Source organism: Gadus chalcogrammus, chromosome 3 (genome assembly GCF_026213295.1).
Source record: "Gadus chalcogrammus isolate NIFS_2021 chromosome 3, NIFS_Gcha_1.0, whole genome shotgun sequence".
Classification (NCBI taxonomy): Eukaryota; Metazoa; Chordata; class Actinopteri; order Gadiformes; family Gadidae; genus Gadus; species Gadus chalcogrammus.
Window position 1 is genome coordinate 17,255,548 of NC_079414.1, and position 19,554 is coordinate 17,275,101.

The 19,554-nt window shown below is 48.6% G+C and overlaps 1 protein-coding gene across 1 annotated transcript in view; it reads right to left on the reverse strand.

The window, feature by feature from the left end:
• Window positions 1-19,554, reverse strand: part of znf827 (zinc finger protein 827) — a 66,499-nt gene that overhangs the window by 30,164 nt on the left and 16,781 nt on the right. Inside the window, exons 2-5 of the mRNA XM_056586345.1 lie at window positions 17,419-18,780; window positions 14,477-14,649; window positions 13,203-13,701; window positions 2,946-3,236 (exon numbers count right to left, since the gene is read on the reverse strand). Coding sequence (XP_056442320.1) covers window positions 2,946-3,236; window positions 13,203-13,701; window positions 14,477-14,649; window positions 17,419-18,780 — 2,325 coding nt within the window. The remainder of the gene's footprint in view (window positions 1-2,945; window positions 3,237-13,202; window positions 13,702-14,476; window positions 14,650-17,418; window positions 18,781-19,554) is intronic.

A 19,554-nucleotide genomic window follows, 5' to 3' on the forward strand; every position in this document is an offset into this window, starting at 1 on the left:
GGCGCCCGGCGACATCAGGGGTGTAGGAGGTGGAGGGGGGGGGGGGGGGGGTTAGTAACCACTGCCTGGGTAACACAACACAACACAGCTGCAGTAACGCCTGACGCAGGAAGTGGTCATTACAGGAAGGAAGGAGAGGAGAGCTAAGGGAGACGTCGAGGGGAGAAGGAGAGGGAGACGGCTGTACGGAGATGTGGTGTGATCAAACAAAGAACAATGAGAGGGCAGACACACATGTGCATGCACTCACACAGACACACAACACACACAGATACACACAAGCGACGACCAATTGGTTATTTTTGCCATCTCAATCTCTCACGAGGAAAAATACATATCCGCCTTAAACACACACACACACACACACACACACACACACACACACACACACACACACACACACACACACACACACACACACACACACACACACACACACACACACACACACACACACACACACACACTCACACAAACACACTTACACAATGACCAATGTTATTTTTCGCCATTTCAATTGCTTACACGTACAAATATCCTTATAGACACCCACACAATGACAATATAGGCCTGTTTTCCGTCAATCGTCTCAATGCTAATACGCACAAAGAACTATCTTTCTCAAACACACACACACACACACTCAAACGCCACTACCAAGACCATATTTTCTGTGACAGGCGCAGACTAATAAATGGACAATTACACACTCACACACACACACACACACACACACACACACACACACACACACACACACACACACACACACACACACACACACACACACACACACACACACACACACACACACACACACCAACACACACAGAGGCTGGAATGTGTGCCTTGGGGGGCACGGCGCGGCGCGGCACACGTGTAGTGCTGCAGCCGCCACCGGCAGCATGAGTCACAGTGAACACCAGGCGACCCTGGGAGAACAATGGCAGCGGGTGCGCGAGGTGCCTGTCTAGCGTGCTCGTTCACATGGGCAGGGGGGAGTGGCCACGGCAACCAGGGAGAGTGGGACAGGGGGGGTGGGGTGTGTGTGTGTGTGCGTGTGTTGCGGCCGCACAGACGACGTCCTACTGCGTTGTCCTCACCATCCGCCATTCCACTCACGTTCTGGACACCGCTGCAACGCACGCTCTCTGGTGCACGCATATGTGCATTACGTCTGGGTTCATTATATTCCGTCTCGGCGGAACGTTTGTGAATGCAGATTAGCAGCGTGTTTCCGTCCAGGCGGCGGAGATGACATGGATCTCCTTTGAGAGTGCGCGTGTGAAAAGTGTGCGTCGGGGAAGGATAATGTATGTAATTTTGTTTGCTCCCGTGTTCCCTGTTCTGATGCTACGTCCCTCTCTCCCTGGCGGCTTACTCTATCCGTACATAATGATGACACACTCGAGCAAATGAGGCTCTCGATGAGATGGGAAACGCACCACAGTGGCCCACAATGGACAAACACCTGTCGGCAACAACACTTGAACCGGACCTGCCGAGCGCACAGTGTGTGTGTGTGCTTTTTTTCAGCCCTTCATTAGCGATGATGATGACACACAGTGTGTGCGCCAGTTCAGAGAGTACTATTCAAGAGCGACTGGGTTGTCAGTGGAAAAACCACAGTGTGCCACAGATTTGCCCTGCAACGAAACTAACGAAAATAAGCATGATTTTGATTTTAAAAAAAAGTAACACGCAAATGTTGATATTCCTCTCTGTGATAGGGTTAAAATACTTTAGTTTAGGACAGGTTTTAGGATGATCTCACACCGTGACACAGGGCTACGCTGGGTTTAATTGGAGGTGCGTTGGGCCGAACACAGAGAGAGAGAGTGAGAGTGAGAGCGCGTGCGATCGATTTGTTGTGCTTTAGCGAAGGGACATCACAGGAGGAAAAAAACAAACAAGCATATACAACAACAACAAAAAACCAGAGGGCTACTCCTTGTTCCTACCGCCCAAACTGTCTTCAGACACCAGCGAGGGGAAAACCGTGGACGGACAGGAGGATAGAAAGAAAATGGAGGGTCAAGACAGGAGTGACCTCTATACTGCCGATGGAAGACAAAAAAACAGCTTTATGGCCAATCTGAGCAAGAGAGCGCAGGGGAACAACAGTATTTCACCCGATGAGCCTTCCACAGCCAACCTAAGTGAAGCTCTCAATTTGAGCTTTCTAAAAAGATGGGCCACAGGAAAAAAGGGGAAAACAACAGAATCCTTTTATGATGGCCAGAAAGCTGACCTCTGACCTGCCGCTGTGTTGCTATTGGTTGATCTGAGACACCCAGAGCTCCACACCAACAGCACAATAAAGATCAGTGGAACGGTTCACCACCGGATCCTAAATTACTTCTGACAACATTTCACTCAAGACGTATTTTTCAAACCTTCAGTATGTTCATGGACATGGGTTGATGTTTTTAAAAAATTATGTATTTTCGGAAATATTTGAGAGCTGTGAATTATTTGTGAGTGAAATTATTTTCCGTATGTATACACAATCATTTAGTTTTATTCGTTGTCTTTCACCCGTACGGTCATGAAATATCGACTTTGATCGTCTCAAATCAATTATGACTGAAGATGTATGCTGTAAATTGATGTCAAGAGAATTTAAATGTCAGAAGGAAAGGTTTGAAACCATAACCAAATGATCATATTCCCCTTTTAATCACCGTCAGGATGACGGTTTAGAATGGTATTTAATTCAGCATATTGTGATATACCGATATCACATTAAATATTCACATTAAGAAACTTAGAATATATTACAATATTTGTATAAGGAAGACAAGCAATCTCAATAACATACATATTCATGTCATCCAGGGCAAGAATATGTTTTTTCTTTCTGGATTGTTTCATATTTTATATGAAACAATATATTGTTTCTTATTTTCAACTAACAAACAAAACAAAGAATCAGTCACTCTCACCTGATAGCTTCATCAACAACTCGGAGGCCACTTTGATGCTGATGTCCTGGTTCAGCAGGTTGCTCTTTACCATGGGGCTTCCCTCCCGTGGCTTCAGGGGCCCGGCTGGGCGATCGGCCACTCCCCCCCCTACGGCCGCCTTGGGACCCTCCTGGCAGAGGACGGAGAGGGGGAAGCCTGGCTGAGCATGACCCTGGGAGAGGGAGGCCGGCCTGGGGCTTAAGACCTCCTCCGACCGGGGCTCCACCTTCAGGTGGAACGGGGACTTCAGAGCCTCTCTCTGATTGGCAGCTGAAACAGGAAGTGGGGAAGAACACGTGGTTAGAGGGCGGCTTGAGAGGGAGGAAGCTGCACATAGAAAGGGAATGCAAAAGAGAGATGCAGTCAAAAAGGGAACTGTGAACAAGAGATAAGATGTGCGACTAGATAAGTAGACAGAAAAAGAATGGAATTAGTTTTGCAGGTTTATTAGGTTTAGGCTTTATTTGGATTTCAAGCCGGGGACGATTGTTGGCCTCCGTAATCGTCCCGCCCGGCAACAGAGGCCATGACATTAAGTAGCTTAAGATACAATCAGCTACTTCCTGTTAGAGCCGCAACTGAAGTAAGGTTGAGAAAAACTAAAAGTTCACGGTGCTCTGTTCCATCTAATGAATGGTCTGAAGAAAGAATATAATCCCCAATGAAAGGTTATATGGCAGCCATTCTTAAGAAATGTGTAGAATTGAATAGTCGAATATGCTTTGTGTTTATGTCCACTGTCCACCATTCCTATATTTTTTAGAATTAAAAAAAATAATTCAGAGATATGTACCAAACATGAATGCAGTGACAATGTAATTCATCTAGTGGTCTCAAGGTAAAGCACAGATTTCCGTTTTTTTAAATTTTTCACACAATTGTCACAGATTCTGTTTTGTGAAATAGCGACAACAATGAATATCCTCCATGTTCATACACAAATGTGTAAGCCAATATGGAGACCAAAGTAAAAAGGTAGTCCTGGTTTCTTGTCTTGACTGTCCTCAAGCCTTTGGACGTAACAGACCCGAGATCAGACCCACTGAGAGCCAGGACAGATGGTGAGACCTCTGAGTGTCCTCCTCCACGTCTGTAGGGCATCTCCCCCTCGCTCTCTCTCTCTCTTTCTGTCACTGTCTGGATCTCTCACTTCTCCTCTTTCTCTTTATCTCTCTGCATCACTCTGGTCTTTCTCCTTGTCTATTTACTTGCACCTCTGTCCCCTTCTGTATGTATTTCCCTCTCCCCTGTCTTACCCCCATCCCTATATTTATATCTGTCACTTTACCACCAGCCAGTTTTCGGTTCCTCTAAGTCTCACTTCCCTCTCCATTAAACCTGAGACAATAAACTTGTTCAACCGGCTTCAATTAGCTTAGTTTAGCAAAACATGTGTGCAGAATGAAGACTTGGGACAAATGTCGGCAGTGTGTTGACGCTTGCATGCTGAGCTAACTTAGCATAGCATAGCATATCTGCAGTGTAAGGACCTGTGAAACCATAGTTTAGCATGTCTGCAGTGGCAGGACTTGTGAAACCTTAGCTCTGCATGTCGGCAGTGGGAGGACTTGTGAGCGGAAGGGGCATGCGGTCACGAGTGGCCTGCGTCTCGGCCCCAAAGTCATCACTGGGGGAAACTGGGCCACATTTAATCTGCCTCGGATGAATAATTAATAATTAAGACACAGAGCGACTTCCGATAGGCACCCAGAAAATAGACCGCGCCGCCAGTATCTCTCTTTGTGTCTCTGTGACACTTCAAAGTTCCTCCCAAGTTGTTATATCAATGCTCATTTTATATAATCTTTTTAATAATACAATAATCTCTGACGTTCTAATAGAATCACATCTAGGACTTACTAATATTAAGAACAGAACAGAAAGAAGTGGACCGCCATAGGACTATCAGATTTTTTGTATTATATGATATTCAATCATATTAAATTATTTTCCATACAGAGCACCATATATACTGATATACAATACTTACTTGAAGGTATGATGTGGTTTCACCTATATAAATCATATAAATCATAGCTCTAATAGTGAATGGCATTCTATATACTAATATTAGCCTAATATCCAATGCCAGACAAATACTAAATGGGAGTGCATAACTATAGATTATTCCTACTCTTAAAATGCTTTTCGGTGGGGGTAAAATCAATCAGGGGCTGTGACTTGCACTCAGTCAATTTCTGCCAAGTACCCCTAAATACATACTGCTGCAAGGGCAAACCCCAAAAAAGCTTTAATATTCCATCTGTCTTCTGCTAACGTCCACACACTCAAATCTTTACACAAATCTTCACACACACACACACACACACACACACACACACACACACACACACACACACACACACACACACACACACACACACACACACACACACACACACACACACACACACACACACACACACACACACACACACACAGAAGGAAGCTATGCCATCAGTCTTGGGCCGGCCAGTGTCCGGATCCCGCGCGGCCCCCCGCAGCGCGGTGGTCCTCTGCTCACCCTGCCATCTCAACCTAACATCTCTGACCACCGTGGGCCCCATGCCCTCTGCCCGCATCATCAATTTGTGCTGGCCCCGGCAGCACTGATTAATGATGATCCACGCCGCGGGGGCGGGGGAGGCCACGGTAACACACCAGATCAGAGGGGGAGAGGGGACAGGTGCTTGTATCCACCACCACCTCTGTGATGCCCAGGCAGAGGCGAGCCGCCCACTGCCCCCCCGTCCCCCCGCCCCCGCCTTGTCCGTGGCATGCAAGCCAGGGCTCTGGTTCAAATGGTGGCGGGGGGTGACTGGGGGGGTGACGGGGGGAGGGCGCGGGGTTGGGTGTTGGGGAGACGGGTGGTGGGGGGCTGGGGGCAGTGACCTTCAAGTTTGGGGGCAGCGGTGTGGGGTCGCATGTGGCACCAGCTGGAAATGTCACGCCGTCAGATGTCAGCGGGCGGACTAAGTATAACCTGGTCAGCACCTGGAAGGACGTCCTCTAATTAGAAGCATGTTCGGCCATGTTGGATCAGACAGGGACAGCGCACACGGCCGCTGCCTTACACACACACACACACACACACACGGGCGCGATTAAACCTACGCAGTTACCAACACAAGAACACATTTACAGTAGAAGCAGCTTGACTACTGCCGCACACACACCCCCCACCCCAGACACACACACACACGAACAAACACACACACACACACACACACACACACACACAAACACACGACCGACACTTCTCAGCAAAAGCAACCTTTTCCCAAATCATCGAATCATGTTATACATGTACTATAGGTTCAAATAAAAACTGAATACTTGTACATTGTCACCTCTCTCCCCCCATTGTGGCCCCACTACAACAAATAGAACCCAGGCAACTTGCCCTCGCTCACAAAGTCACTCCACTCCATGACCTTTTGGCTGGTCACTATAAATAGTGGGTGTGCATACGGTACTGCTGCTGAGAATCTATGTTACAGAGTGCTGAATTATTTAGTAGCATAATCAAAAAGGTTTTTAAGGTTTTTATTTCCCCAGGCCAAATCTACCTGATAATGACACAGAAAAAAGCAAGACGACGGAAAATGATTCAGCATGTATTTGTAATGCTTACGCTACAGCTTCAGCCTGACAACAATTCCCAGAATGCCTTAGTGTACAGGTGACTTTGATAATTTGGTCAGAGCGACACTGAATCTAGCAGAGTGAAATAGCTCTCTCTTGCTGGATGACTGGGCAACCCAGTGTGCGCTGATCTCTTCCCTTTGGCGTGTACGATTATACAGCAGTGCTTCCTGTGTAGACCACTGTAGGACCGGTTCTGGCCAATGTCGGACGATCGCTATCAGCTTGTCTCCATGTTATCACACTCCAGTGACACCTGGTCTTTCTGCTGCTCTTTTCTTCCCTCTCGCTCCCATTTCTTTCCTTCTCTGACTCTTTCTCGCCCACTCGATCTCTCCCTCTATAGCTCGATTTCTTCCCTTCTCTATCCCTCACCCTTCCTCTCTCTCACACTCCTGCCCGCTTCTCACCGTCTCTCTCTTCCTCCCCTCCCTCTCTCTACCTCTCCCCCCTGTCCCTCTCTCCCCTCTTCCTCTCTGTCCGTTCCTCCGTCTCCAAACTTTCCCTACTTCCTTCCCTCCATCTCTGTCCCTCCCTCCCTCTTATCTCCCGTATCTCCCCCCGCCCTCCCTGGTCCTTCTCTCTGGCCGCTGCTTGTCCACCCCGCCTCACCTCCTGCTCTGCGGCCAGGGTTGCCGTCAAATAACTTCATTAGCTCCCCACCTCTGTCACACCGGCCCACACCCCCTCTAACGACTGCCTGCTGCTTTCTCTCCAGGCAGAGACATATCAAATAAATACAGAGAGGGATGGTGGGGGCGAGGGGCGAGGAGGGGGAGTTATAAGTATGGGAGAGAATGTATGTGATAGCGGGAGAGATAGTGAGTACAGGAGAGATAGAGGGGGCAGTATGTGTGAGTGAGAGATAGTGAGTACAGGAGAGATAGAGGGGTAGCATGTGTGAGGGAGAGAGAGTACAGGAGAGATAGAGGGGTAGCATGTGTGAGGGAGAGAGAGTACAGGAGAGATAGAGGGGTAGCATGTGTGAGGGAGAGAGAGTACAGGAGAGATAGAGGGGTAGCATGTGTGAGGGAGAGAGAGTACAGGAGAGATAGAGGGGTAGCATGTGTGAGGGAGAGAGAGAACAGGAGAGATAGAGGGGGATAATGGTCGAGGGAGAGATACAGTGTACATGAAAGATAGAGGGGCAGTATCTGTGAAGGAGAGTATAGGACAAAGAGAGAGAGAGAGTATGGGAGAGCCCGCGAGAGAGAGAAAATGGGAGAGAAAGCGAGAAAGAGACAGAGAAAGAGACAGACAGAGAGAGAGAAAGAGAGAGCCAGAGAGAGAGATACTACACAGCGCAGTCTGAGCAGCAACAATAGCTGACAGTGTGTGAGACAGTGGACAGTGATACTGATGGCTGCAGTGGGGATGTATGGAGCAGAGGTCACACACAAGAAGAGCCCTGCTTTGTCTCCTCACACAGAGATGAACGGTCAGGGGGATGCACATTAATACCACATCTACAACTCTGGGTGTCAGCCAACATACAGTCTACAGAGAACACGGAATAATGTTAAACTGTCAACTGGTTCAAACTAGCTAATATATGTTTGTGGACTTAAGATTCTACAAATGTAAATGAGTACATTTTGTTTATTTTTGGATCAAATATTGATTAAGCGTCTCCGACATTAAGTGTTGTTCGACACCTGAGAGCAGATATTTGGACCTGGGCCTGTAATATTCAATTAAAGACTTCATTTACGTTGATTAATGCCAATTGATAAATAGAATAGCCTTTTTGGTATCTGCCTCATAATTTAACTATTTTCTGATAAACATCAAAGCACCACGACCAATGGACAAAACAACAACCTTGCCGTCATAATGTTGGGCCTATAGCAGGAGGCTGGCCGAGAACAGTGAGTTCCCTAGGATTCAGGTCATTAGCTCCGGGTTTGATCCTGAGGTGTTTTAGAGAGACCGGCTGGCTGTAGGGGATTGAGCCATAGCGCTCTGTACAAGGCCAGTCGGGGATGGCGGTGACACAGGCCACTGTTTTTAAACTCCAGAGCCATGTTGTCACAGTAAGCAGAAGGACGTTGCTTTGGTCAACAAATCCAATGACATGTTAGGCTGAAGTGAGCTAGTTTTTTCTTTTTTCTCCTCACGTTTGAACTTAGTCCCCTTTGAGGTGCCTTTCACTTTTGGAGTGGCGGTTTAGGTTAGCTTCGCTTAGAGGGTCAAATCCTCATCGCTAAGGCTGCAGACGGAAAACACCATGGGATTCTCCCGGTTAAAAACACTATAAACAATAAACAGAGTACTAGGCTGATACATTCATACTGATGCAAAAGTAAGGTGGTTGTTCTCTCGACTGTTTGATGAGTTTGGTTTGGTTTCCCGCTGCAGATTTTGGCTGCCTATTCAAATTGAACTCTGTTCAGAGGAGTTGATCCGGAACGGGACCTCTCTGCAGCTGTGCATGGGGCTGTGAAGCATTTCCATGGTGGTCCCCTAGTATAAACATTGTATGGAATGAAAGTATGCTCAGGGAGATGATGTTTATATCAGGTAAGTAAGTGATTACTTTAACATGACTGATGCTGATATGCTTGGGTCTTCGCTGCTGAATAATATGGGTATAATTTGTAACTTTTCAGAAATAAGAAGCTCTGCCCGTGTTTGCACTTGAGACTGCGAAGGTGCAGGATTGTACAACAAGCCTATATTCTGAAGCCAACATTTTCTAGGCATGCATGGTCCTGTGTAGCTCAACTGGTCGAGCATGGCAGAAACACTGGCAGGGTTAAGGGTTCATTTCCCATTTGAGTCACCCATGCTAAGAATGAATGCATTATTCACAGTATTGCTCAACACATGTCTTGCATACTGTGGAGGATTTTTACAATAATTATAAACTACAACTATAACTACAATAACTATGCTTAATAGTAATACATTCCCAATGGTCGTCGTGGGCAGCTACCAACGGCTTATTATTAAGCAATACCACGAATAAACACGAGTAAACACTATACTACACGATTTGCAGCGGAAGCCATTGAAACATCACAACAAGACAGCCCTTCCCAAGGCAACGAGACGATAAAAACACGACTCTGGGAGCCCCACAAACAGACATGACACCTCCGGAAACACCCCAGGATGCCAATTATTCACACCCAAGCGGGGTCACATGAAGGTCAGACCAGTGTCACCAAGGCAGGGGCGGGATGGTGGTAGTGTTGGTGGGGACGTGTTTGGAAACCACTGTGCCCATCACCGTTATTATCTCCCCCCTGTCCATTGGGTGCGGGGGTAGGGGCCGTGCATTTCAAGTGCCCCGGTGGCTTTCTTCTCTGAATCACAATGTGGATCACATTGGAGCAAGCTGACGTTTGTGTCAGTGGGCAAGGACAGGAATCAAAGTGGAATACAGGACAGGACAGCTCCCCGGCCCCCAGTCTGCAGAAATGATATGCTTATTATGTCAGGGGGTTCAGGGGTGAGGAGGAAATCGCTCTTGTTGCTTTAGAATGAGTCTCCACGCACAACTCGAGTGACCACTCGTGATCAGTTCTCACTCCCCCCGCTCTATATGCAAATAAAGACATACATTCTGTTTGAGAAGACCGAATGTGTTGTTGTTTTTAACCGGCAAGAGGCCGCAATGCACTTCCACGTGCCTGGTCTGCGAGAAAGGGGAGGGAGAAATCACAACATTGCGGTATGAGTGTGTTCCTTCGATGCTTGACGCGCTTTGACACCACGTCTCTTTGGGTATTACCAAGTGTCCAGAAGCAGCGAACAAAGCATCGGTATTCGGGTTGAATGATTTTGATTGACTTAAATATGATGCTGTTGGCCTGCCAATGAGTACGTACCTCTGCTTAGGCAGGGGACGCCAGTTGAGTAGCCCAGGACATTCATGCTGAAAGAGTGTGGCTGTATGAGAACCAGAAAACTTTCAAAAGTGGTCTCAGCGATCAGATCTCAATGTGTCCTCGATGCGTTTTGGGTGTGCTCACACCTGTTCTAAGAGCTGTCCTCTTGTGATTTAAACATCCAAGACACATGTCAATGGCAGGTGTGAACAGTGCCTTTTGTTGTTTTGTTGGTCATTTTCCTTTCTGGCTCTTGTTTCTGTTGCTTTTCCTCGACCAGAGTTTACACCCTGCAGCTTCTCGACCCACCCTTTAACAATGTGTCCTGCTATGCCTGCACACGCACACGCACACGCACACACACACACACACACACACACACACACACACACACACACACACACACACACACACACACACAGACACACACACACACCCACAGGGTTCTTGTGGGATTGAGGCACAGGACATTGGTGTAAAAAGCAGGAGGGATGAGCTGCCCGTGTGCACACTCTATCCTGGCTGGCAGGGAGGTCAAAGGAAATGGAGCCTTGAGGTCCCAGGAGAAACTTCTTCACCTTTACTCGGTCCGTCTCCCCCATGCCGTTGCTCACCGCCATTCAGAGACAAGTCCCTTTTTCATCCAACACTATGTGTTCTCGCTTTTTTAAAAACACCAACCCCATCTTGTCATCAAAAGGTATCCATGTATTACCCTTGATCATTGTGACTAATTCCAGTGTATCAGACTCACACTCGTATTGTCCTTCCAGATGAGGGAGAGGGGAAAAGAAGAACCCTTGCCCACTCGACCTGAGCGATTGGCTTGACTAAGACGCCGGTCCGCTTGACACTGGGCTGACATTGTGAGCAGCCCCTTTGGATCCCTTGGGAGTTTGCCTCGGCCTGAATTGGTAGTCAGTGGATGAGGTGCCACTGGCACCGCAGGGGGAGGAAGCGGGCGTCCGTGTGTGGCCAGGGCACGCTTGCTAGATTGGTTCGAGTTAACTAAGCACTCCTGGCTTCTTTTTTTGTGTGTGTGTGCAACCTAGAGGGGGCAAGGGATGGTGCTGAGGGCGCTAATCAACTCAAATTATGAATTCCTTTTTAATTATGAATTATGCATAAAATTTTAATTAATCTAATGTTCCCGGGTTTTTTTTCGTTCTCTCGCCTTCTCTGTTGCCTCCTCGCCAGAGATCTCAATCTAATTACGTGGCATTAAGGGGAAGCGTGGCAGCCGCAGCCCTGACCCCGCCACCGAACCCTGGTCAACCTCTTCCCATCAATCTTCCCAATGTCTCGGGAAAAAACAAACCGACGCGTCCTTTTGACATTTTGCAACACGGCGAAGCGCGTGTAAACACGGCCTGCTTGGCATCGTCGGGGTTGCAGGGGCGATGCAAGTTTTGAAAAGTTTTGCCATTTGTAACTTTTCTTGATGTGCTGGTTGGTGACAACCTATTTGCAACACCGATAGAAAAAGGAAAAGGTATAACGTAAACGGTAACGTACGCCAATACAATAGACTGTCCACACCTTGTTTTGTAACACAATGCTAGGTTCGATGTTCATCTGCTTCACTATTGAGCGGCTCATTCATTGTAGGGTACTGTATAACAATCGGATAAAAAATATATATATTGAAATTCTCTTGTCCACCTCTACTTGAATCATGGAACGACATTTCTATTTTCAGAGCCTTTTATTCATCTTGCTAATCTGTTATCAAGCGTGCACTTGACAACACCGCAGAAGAACATCAAGCTTCTTCTCAGTCTTTGGGATTGGATTTCTTTTGTCAGTACAACATAGAGTTCCGATGTGTTAGGAGCTTCCCCGGCGTCTCAGATCAGCATTTTGAGACACGTTCGCATTTGGATGCGTTCGTCAACCATGAGTTCACAAACACATAGGTTTATCCTAACCGTAGTGCACGGGTTGAGATAAACCTGGTCAAATCCTTTGGTAAACATGGAAATGCCTTTGTAGGTTGTCGAATGGTGGTTTAACTGCTTTTTTCTTCTTCCTTTCAGCCTCTGCTGCAAAAGGCGTTGGCTAGTCCAATGAAACTAGAGACGGTAGGTAGCTTGGCGTAAGTTAAACCGTACCGATGCTGGAAGGAAATCTGTTTGTAGCAGTCCTGTCAGCGGTGCAGTTATTGGGCACAATGAAAAACATAGGTAGGGCAGCACTGGCAGCAAACAGCTAAAAAAGGCCACAGAAAGGTGCCACTGTAGGCAATTGCTGATACTGCCCACACTGCAATTGTGTCTGAGTAAGGGGTTCATATTCTTGCTAAGGCCTCTCTTGCAAGGTGGAAGAGAGGGATTTGGTCAAGGCAAGATCATTGTACCGTTTGTAGTACACTCAATTTGAATATTTCTATTGGTAGCAGCAGAGGACTAAAACGATCAAGGGCTATTTTCTGGAATGTTCAAACCACATTTGTAATTAACTGCTCTATAAAGAGAAACTATTTGCAAAACATGCACTCAACATTTTTTAAGTAGAGCCAATAATCATGTCCTGTTCAACAACATACCGATTACAATAGACTAAAAGTGAGCGAGGTGTGGCAATATTGTCGTATTTTGTGTTTTTCTTATGCAAACGCCAAAACAATAGACTTTCTTTTTCCATAATTGTACATGCTAAGCCGCGCTGACGTTGACAACAGATGAAAGCTATGCTTTTTACGGCTCTGATTTGTCGATAGAAACAGGATTCAAAAGACGTCATGAACATTTGTCTTTACCTGATAGCTTCATAAGCAGGTCCGTGGCCGTCTTGCTGCTGATGTCCCCGCTGAAAAGCGAGGGCGTGGCCGGACCCCCCGGACTGGACCTCATCCCCGCCCCCACCCCCGAGAGGTCCAGGGAGTTGGCCAGGCCAAGCCCGGCCGGGAGCTCCTTGTTGCACATGGTGAAGGGAGAAAGCACAGACAGGTCTCTTTCCTGAGGCTCCTCCTTGATGTGCACGTGGTTCGTGGAGGCGTCCACGCACGGCGACGTCTGCAGCCTCCCGTCCCCCGTCGCCGACAGCAACGGGGAGGAGGCCTGCATGTCAGCCATGCTGTCCCCCATCAGGGAGCCCTCGCCCTCCGTGTCCGTGGTCACCTCCTCCTTGACCTTGAGGTCCGAGCGGGGGAAGTGCTGGTGGCAGCGCATGTGGAGCTTCAGGCTGAAGTGGCGAGAGGAGGTGAAGGGGCAGAGTTCACACTGGAACGTCTCGCCACGGTCTTGGTGCTGATGGACCTGAGAAGGGGCAGGTTTTGGTTGAGGCGGTGGGAAAAGCTTGTGTTTCTTTTTGGGGGTTAGGGTGATTGCACGGTACAAATGAGAATGTGGTGTTTTCTTTGGGGCCTTCGGGGCAGAGGTGTGCCGTGTTGGGGCAGAGTAAATGCGGGTGTAGGGTAAATGCAGGTGTAAGCTTGTAAGCGTAATTAAGGCTCGCTGACGTTTGGCGGTGGTGTAGTTGGTCTGGACTGTTGAATTAAACATATTACCCATGCTGTTACTCTGGCAGACGTGGCTGAGACAGACCCAGTATTAATGCTGTTGAAGTGCATCTGTGTTTATTATACTCCGACACGGTGAATGGATTGCCATATATTGTGGCAAGCAGTTACATCATTTTAGTCTAGATTTTAATGTCTTTATATGGTACATTATGCTATACACGTCTCCTGGTTAGGGAATTTGGCTTTAAGACACAAGGCTCCGGGTTCGAACCCATGTCTGCGGTCTAGTGAGCAAGGTGCTTAACCTCTAGCTGCTCATTAATGAGCTATGTCCAGAAATAAATTTTCTGTAAGTGGCTTTAGAGTACAGCATCTGTTAAATGACTAAATAATAACAGTAAATAGTATACGTGAAGTAAAGCCATGTCATTTTTATGAATGGTTCATGAGGGCGTTGGTGTGTGTGTGTGTGTGTGTGTGTGTGTGTGTGTGTGTGTGTGTGTGTGTACAGACGCGTAGAGATGAAAGGTCAGGGTAGCAGAGAGGAAGAAGAAGAACGACCATCTCACCTTCATGTGAGACTTGAGATTGTCTTTGCGAGCACAGCGGAAGGGACACAGTGGACACTGGTGGCTTTTCAAGCCTGTGTGAATTACCATGTGTCTCTTCCAGTAGCTCTTGCGCTTGATGACCAGCCCGCACACAGGACATTGGAACGGCTTGCCGCCATCCTCCGGTGACCCTGAAAGAGACATCCACATGAGGGGATTAGTTGAGTTGTTTAAATCGGTGGTTGTCATACAGAGGCTCAGAGCACATAAGTGGATCCCAGCAGGGGACCAAGTGGGACATTATAAACTATACATTTGGAGAGATGGGTTGGAACAATGCAAATATAGTTGTTATATGTGCATGCCTACATGCTTTTTCTGTTACAACAAAAACATTTTAGTGGGTCCTACACCAGGAGTACATAACATGGCAGGCAAAAGTTTGTGAACCCCTTGGTGACATGATGCCCGAACACTTGGAGAATATATTTAACTATATATATATATATGTATATATACATGTGTGTATATATATATATATATATATATATAAAACATATATATAACCAATACAGGACTCCATCATCTTCCTCTGAAAAACATTCGGTGATTCCTAAAGGCCTAGGTCTACAGGTCTGTGTTAGCCTTAGACAAAAAACACCCCATAGACGGAAACCCCCCCTTAGACTCTAAGGGGTAAGGGCTGGTTTTAAGCGTGCGATGCAGCAAAAGAACGCCAGCCAGAAGCCAACGGAGCGATGGAAATAAAAACCTGTGCGGGCTTTAGTATCTCGATTATTGTTGTTGGCTTCATATCCGGCATCTATTACCGTTTAATTGGTCTTATTAGAAAGAGGCATGATTGCATTACAAATTCTACAAGGGCCCGTCAGAATAAGCTTCATCAAGTATTCCAGTGGCGTTCCTTGAAAAACATCTGGTAATCAGTGTTTGGTGAAATTACTGCACTCAGCCATTCGTTGACCTGAGGTGTAAAACCTCGAGACTGCCTATTTGCAACAATAAACTGCCATCTGCGGCCCAGCCTCTCAGAGTGTGCAGGGGAGCGTCGCGCTAAGCTAGCCATCGCGCCCCTTGATGAAGATGAGTGAAGATGGACGCCATTAAAAAAAAGGAGACCGATGAAGAGGTGTCATGAAGGGAGGGGGAGAAGCTGCTTGGCGTTTACGACGGGCAACATTTTGGGTCTTCATTTTGTTCTGAAGAGACACACAGCACACTTCACGTATATAGATGTATATATATGCAAAGTGCACCCCCTTCCAGTGTAAAACAGTTTTACAGAGGGGCTGCAGGGAGAGACCACTATAAAACAAGACATGACAGTCAATAATCAAGGTCACGCTTTCTTCAGTCTGCCTCACACACGCACGCACGCACACACACACGCACATTCACACGCACACACGCACACACACAACTACCTGCGTTTTTACAGCGGCGCCCGACCTTGACGGTTGCCAGGTTAGCGCGGACCCCCTTTTTAGCATGCAGATCACAGAATATTACATCGATTGCCTCATCTGTCTGAAGTCAATTTGATCCAGCCATTTTAGATTTGGCGGGGTTACGACACAATCCCTCAAAAGTGGCCATCCATCTTCCTGAAAACATTCTGCTCTCTAAAGCCTGCTTATTTAGACCCCCCTCCTCTCTCGTCCACCCTCTTTATCTCTCTGCAAGAGAGGTCTCTATAGAGTTGTATAAGTGTGTGCTTGTGTGTGTTCTGAATGCACACTAGATGTACCGCATGCTCATATGTGAGGCAGAGACAGAGAAAGACATGAAAGAAAGACAGAAAGTGTGAAACGTCTGTGTGCACGTGCATGGAGATGTGTGAGACTGTGTGTGTGTGTGTGTGTGTGTGTGTGTGTGTGTGTGTGTGTGTGTGTGCGTGTGAGTGTGTGTGTGTGTGTGTGTGTGTGTTTGTGCGCGCGCGCGCGCGCGCGCGTGTGTGTGTGTGTGTGTGTGTGTATCTAGTCAGTGGAAAGTCTGATGGTGCTGTATTTGGCCTGATCTCCGGCCAATCGGGGCTAGAGCCAGTAGGAGGAGGAGGAGGAGGAGGAAGAAGAGGAGGAGGAGTCTGTGGAGATGGATATGGAGTCCTGCACTCCCCCCCTGCTGTGTCATGCTCACACTGACGGCCCCTCTTTTGGAAAGGGTTCACATCCAGGCACAAATGAGCTGGTCTGGGATGGGGGTGAGGTCTCAGTCAGAGAACCCCCCATGGAGCCTGCAGATTCTCTTTCCAGACTCCCTGTCTCACCCTCTCCCTCACCCACTCTCTCAAACTCTCTCTCTTTCCTCCCCCCGCGTTTCGCTCACTCTGACAGTTCCTCCAACACTGTAGTGTTCACCATCTCCGCCACTTTGAGGTGACATCAAAGCCATTACATTATAGAGATAAACATATCACTGTGAGATAGCAGTGTTTCCTCAATAAAACACATTTCTCTCTCTTTTTTTCGATATTAAAGCACAGATGATCTCATGATCAGCCAGTATAAATACCATTAGGATTGAAAGGAAGGGAAGTTGGAGCGCTATAAAGAGAAATCTCAAGGAAAGGAAAGCGCGGAAATAAAATGTGGAATGCTCTCGAACATTTTTAATGCATATGCTCATAATGACCTCGTCTAGGCCTTAGCGAACAATTAACAATGTATTAAACATCCTTCACACTAATATAATAATGTATTATAATAATAATAATATATTATAATATTTTATACCCCAAGTGCATCCTACTTCCGTGATATTTAACTTTATCCTGAATTGCAAAAGTGACAAAACTTCATCGATCAGGGGTGGGAAATATTGCATGATAGAATTAGGTTAAATAGTGTGGGCGAATTCCATTTTCATTGTCTGGCAAAGCATTAACGATAGCTAGTGGATGCTAAGATAGCATCCGCGGCTATTGAGATGAGTCAGGTTACCTGCTTGGCTGCTGGATTTGCCTCTCGCCTTGGGTGTGAAGGGCAGCAGCAGATCGAGTCCCTGGGTTGGTGTTGAGGGCGTGGGGGGCTTCTGGTTCCTGTCTAGCAGGGGCTTCACGTCCTCTTGGAGCAGGCCCGCGCTCGGCACTGGGGACCCTTCCTTCTTCTCGGCTAGGAGGTTGCCGGCGGCCCTGGCCGCCACCTCCTTGAGCAAGGCAGCCGAGGACGTCATGGAGACCAGCGACAGGAAAGAGCTGGCCGACGTCTGGTGGTCGGCGCCAGCGCTGACGGCGCTGCCACCGCCGCCGCCGCCCGTCAACGACGCGTGGCTCCGCTCGCTCACCTTCTTGGAGAGGGCCGCCAGGGTGGAGCTGGCAGACTGCGGGCTGAAGGGCGAGGTGAAGGCGTCGAAGCGCACCACGTCCTCCCCGCGGCCCCCCGCCCCTCCCCCCACGAGGCTGGCCACGGCGGACGAGGCCGAGGTAGAGGAGGAGGAGGAGGAGGAGGACAGCGAGGCGTTCTTGTCCTGCAGCACGGCGTTGGCCGCCGCCTTCAGCTTCTGGATGGCCGAGTCCGGGGACAGACTGGAGCCCCCTGGGGCCGAGCAGCCCAAAGGGGGCCACTTGTCCGCCACCCCCGCCCATACGAAGCCCCCTCCTCCGCCGCCGCCGCTGCCGTTGCTGGGGGTGACGGAGGAGAAGGGGTCCAGGGGCTCCTGCTTGACGGAGGCGGCCATGGAGGCGGGGGACCCCGAGGCTGAGCTGCCGTGGTGGTGGTGGTGGTGTTGGAGATGGTGGTTGTTGTTGTTGTTGCTTCCCCCGGCGCCGGCTAGTTTCCGGGCGAGGGCGCTGAGCTGCTGGGCATGGTGGGAGGACGGCGAGAGGGTGAGGGGCGGGACCAGGCCGATGGGAGGGGAGTCCCCCCCGGGCCCGCCCCTCGCCGAGCGACACAGCAGCTCGCCGTCTAGCTTGAGAGAGCCAGCCTCCAGCAGGCGGCGCAGGTTGCTGCTGAGGGGTTTCCCCAGCGCCTGGGACGCGCTCTCGCCGTACAGAGAGGACACCACCGAGGACAGGGTGTCCTGGGCCGAGAAGGCCCCTCCGTCCAGCCCCAGGAACTCCAGGGAGGCGCGGTGGACGGGCGTGGGGCAGCCCAGCGAAGAGCTCTCGCCCCCCGAGGTGTCATGGTCGCCGCCGGCTACGGCCCCTGGCCGGTCGTCGGGGGAGGAGCCGTGCGGTAGGAGGAGCTCTTCCTGGCCGTCCCCGTAGGACGACGACTCGGAGCGTGTGTCCGAGGCGTTGCCGAACCAGCTCTCCTCTTTCAGGGGACTGCCGTCGGGCCCGCCGTCCTCATTGCTGTCCACATCTAGGGGGAGAGAAGGGACACTTTTTAGTCAGGGCAACAGGTTCGCACGCAACGGATTGATGTGGAAGGTGAGGTTGTATATAATAAACCCTGCTGTTATACGTGCATCAAATATACAAGGCTTACACTTCCAGCCAGAGCGCCTCGGTTCTTTATTACAAACATCAGGCACTTATCTGGTACTGGTTGGGGAAAGGATGGCTGTTTAGCCTGGGGCTAACATCCAGCATACAGCTGTGCTATGTGTAATGATCAGGGCACCAAGACAATTCCGACAGATTTGTATTTCTTCCCCCATTGTAGTATGGGCAAGAGACTAGAACTAACGAAGGCACTTCTTTACCCTCACTCAATTACCAGTAAAGAGCCACTGAAATGGCCCATTTAAAGTGGTCCAAAACACTCCAGCTATCGCCGTAGCGATAATAAAACGTAACTTAAAAACGTACACGCAATACAAATTCCACATCCTCGTATATATTTTGTGTCTTTCTCCCTCCTCCTTCATAAGACTCAAACAACGTGGTGGAGGGATTTTTTTGGGGTGTGCGTGCATGTGTGCGTGTGTCCATTTTAACCATATAATTCCCACCCTCCATCTAGAGGAGCCTAGTAATGTGGTTGCCATGGCAACGGGTCCTTCTGGGAGGCTAGACAGCAAAGATTAGGGTAATGGAGGTTACAGAACTAGATTAATATTCATGAGCCTGCAGATACCACCAGGGAGCCAATAAGGATAGGGTTAAGGTCAGCGAGGGTCATTAATATACACTT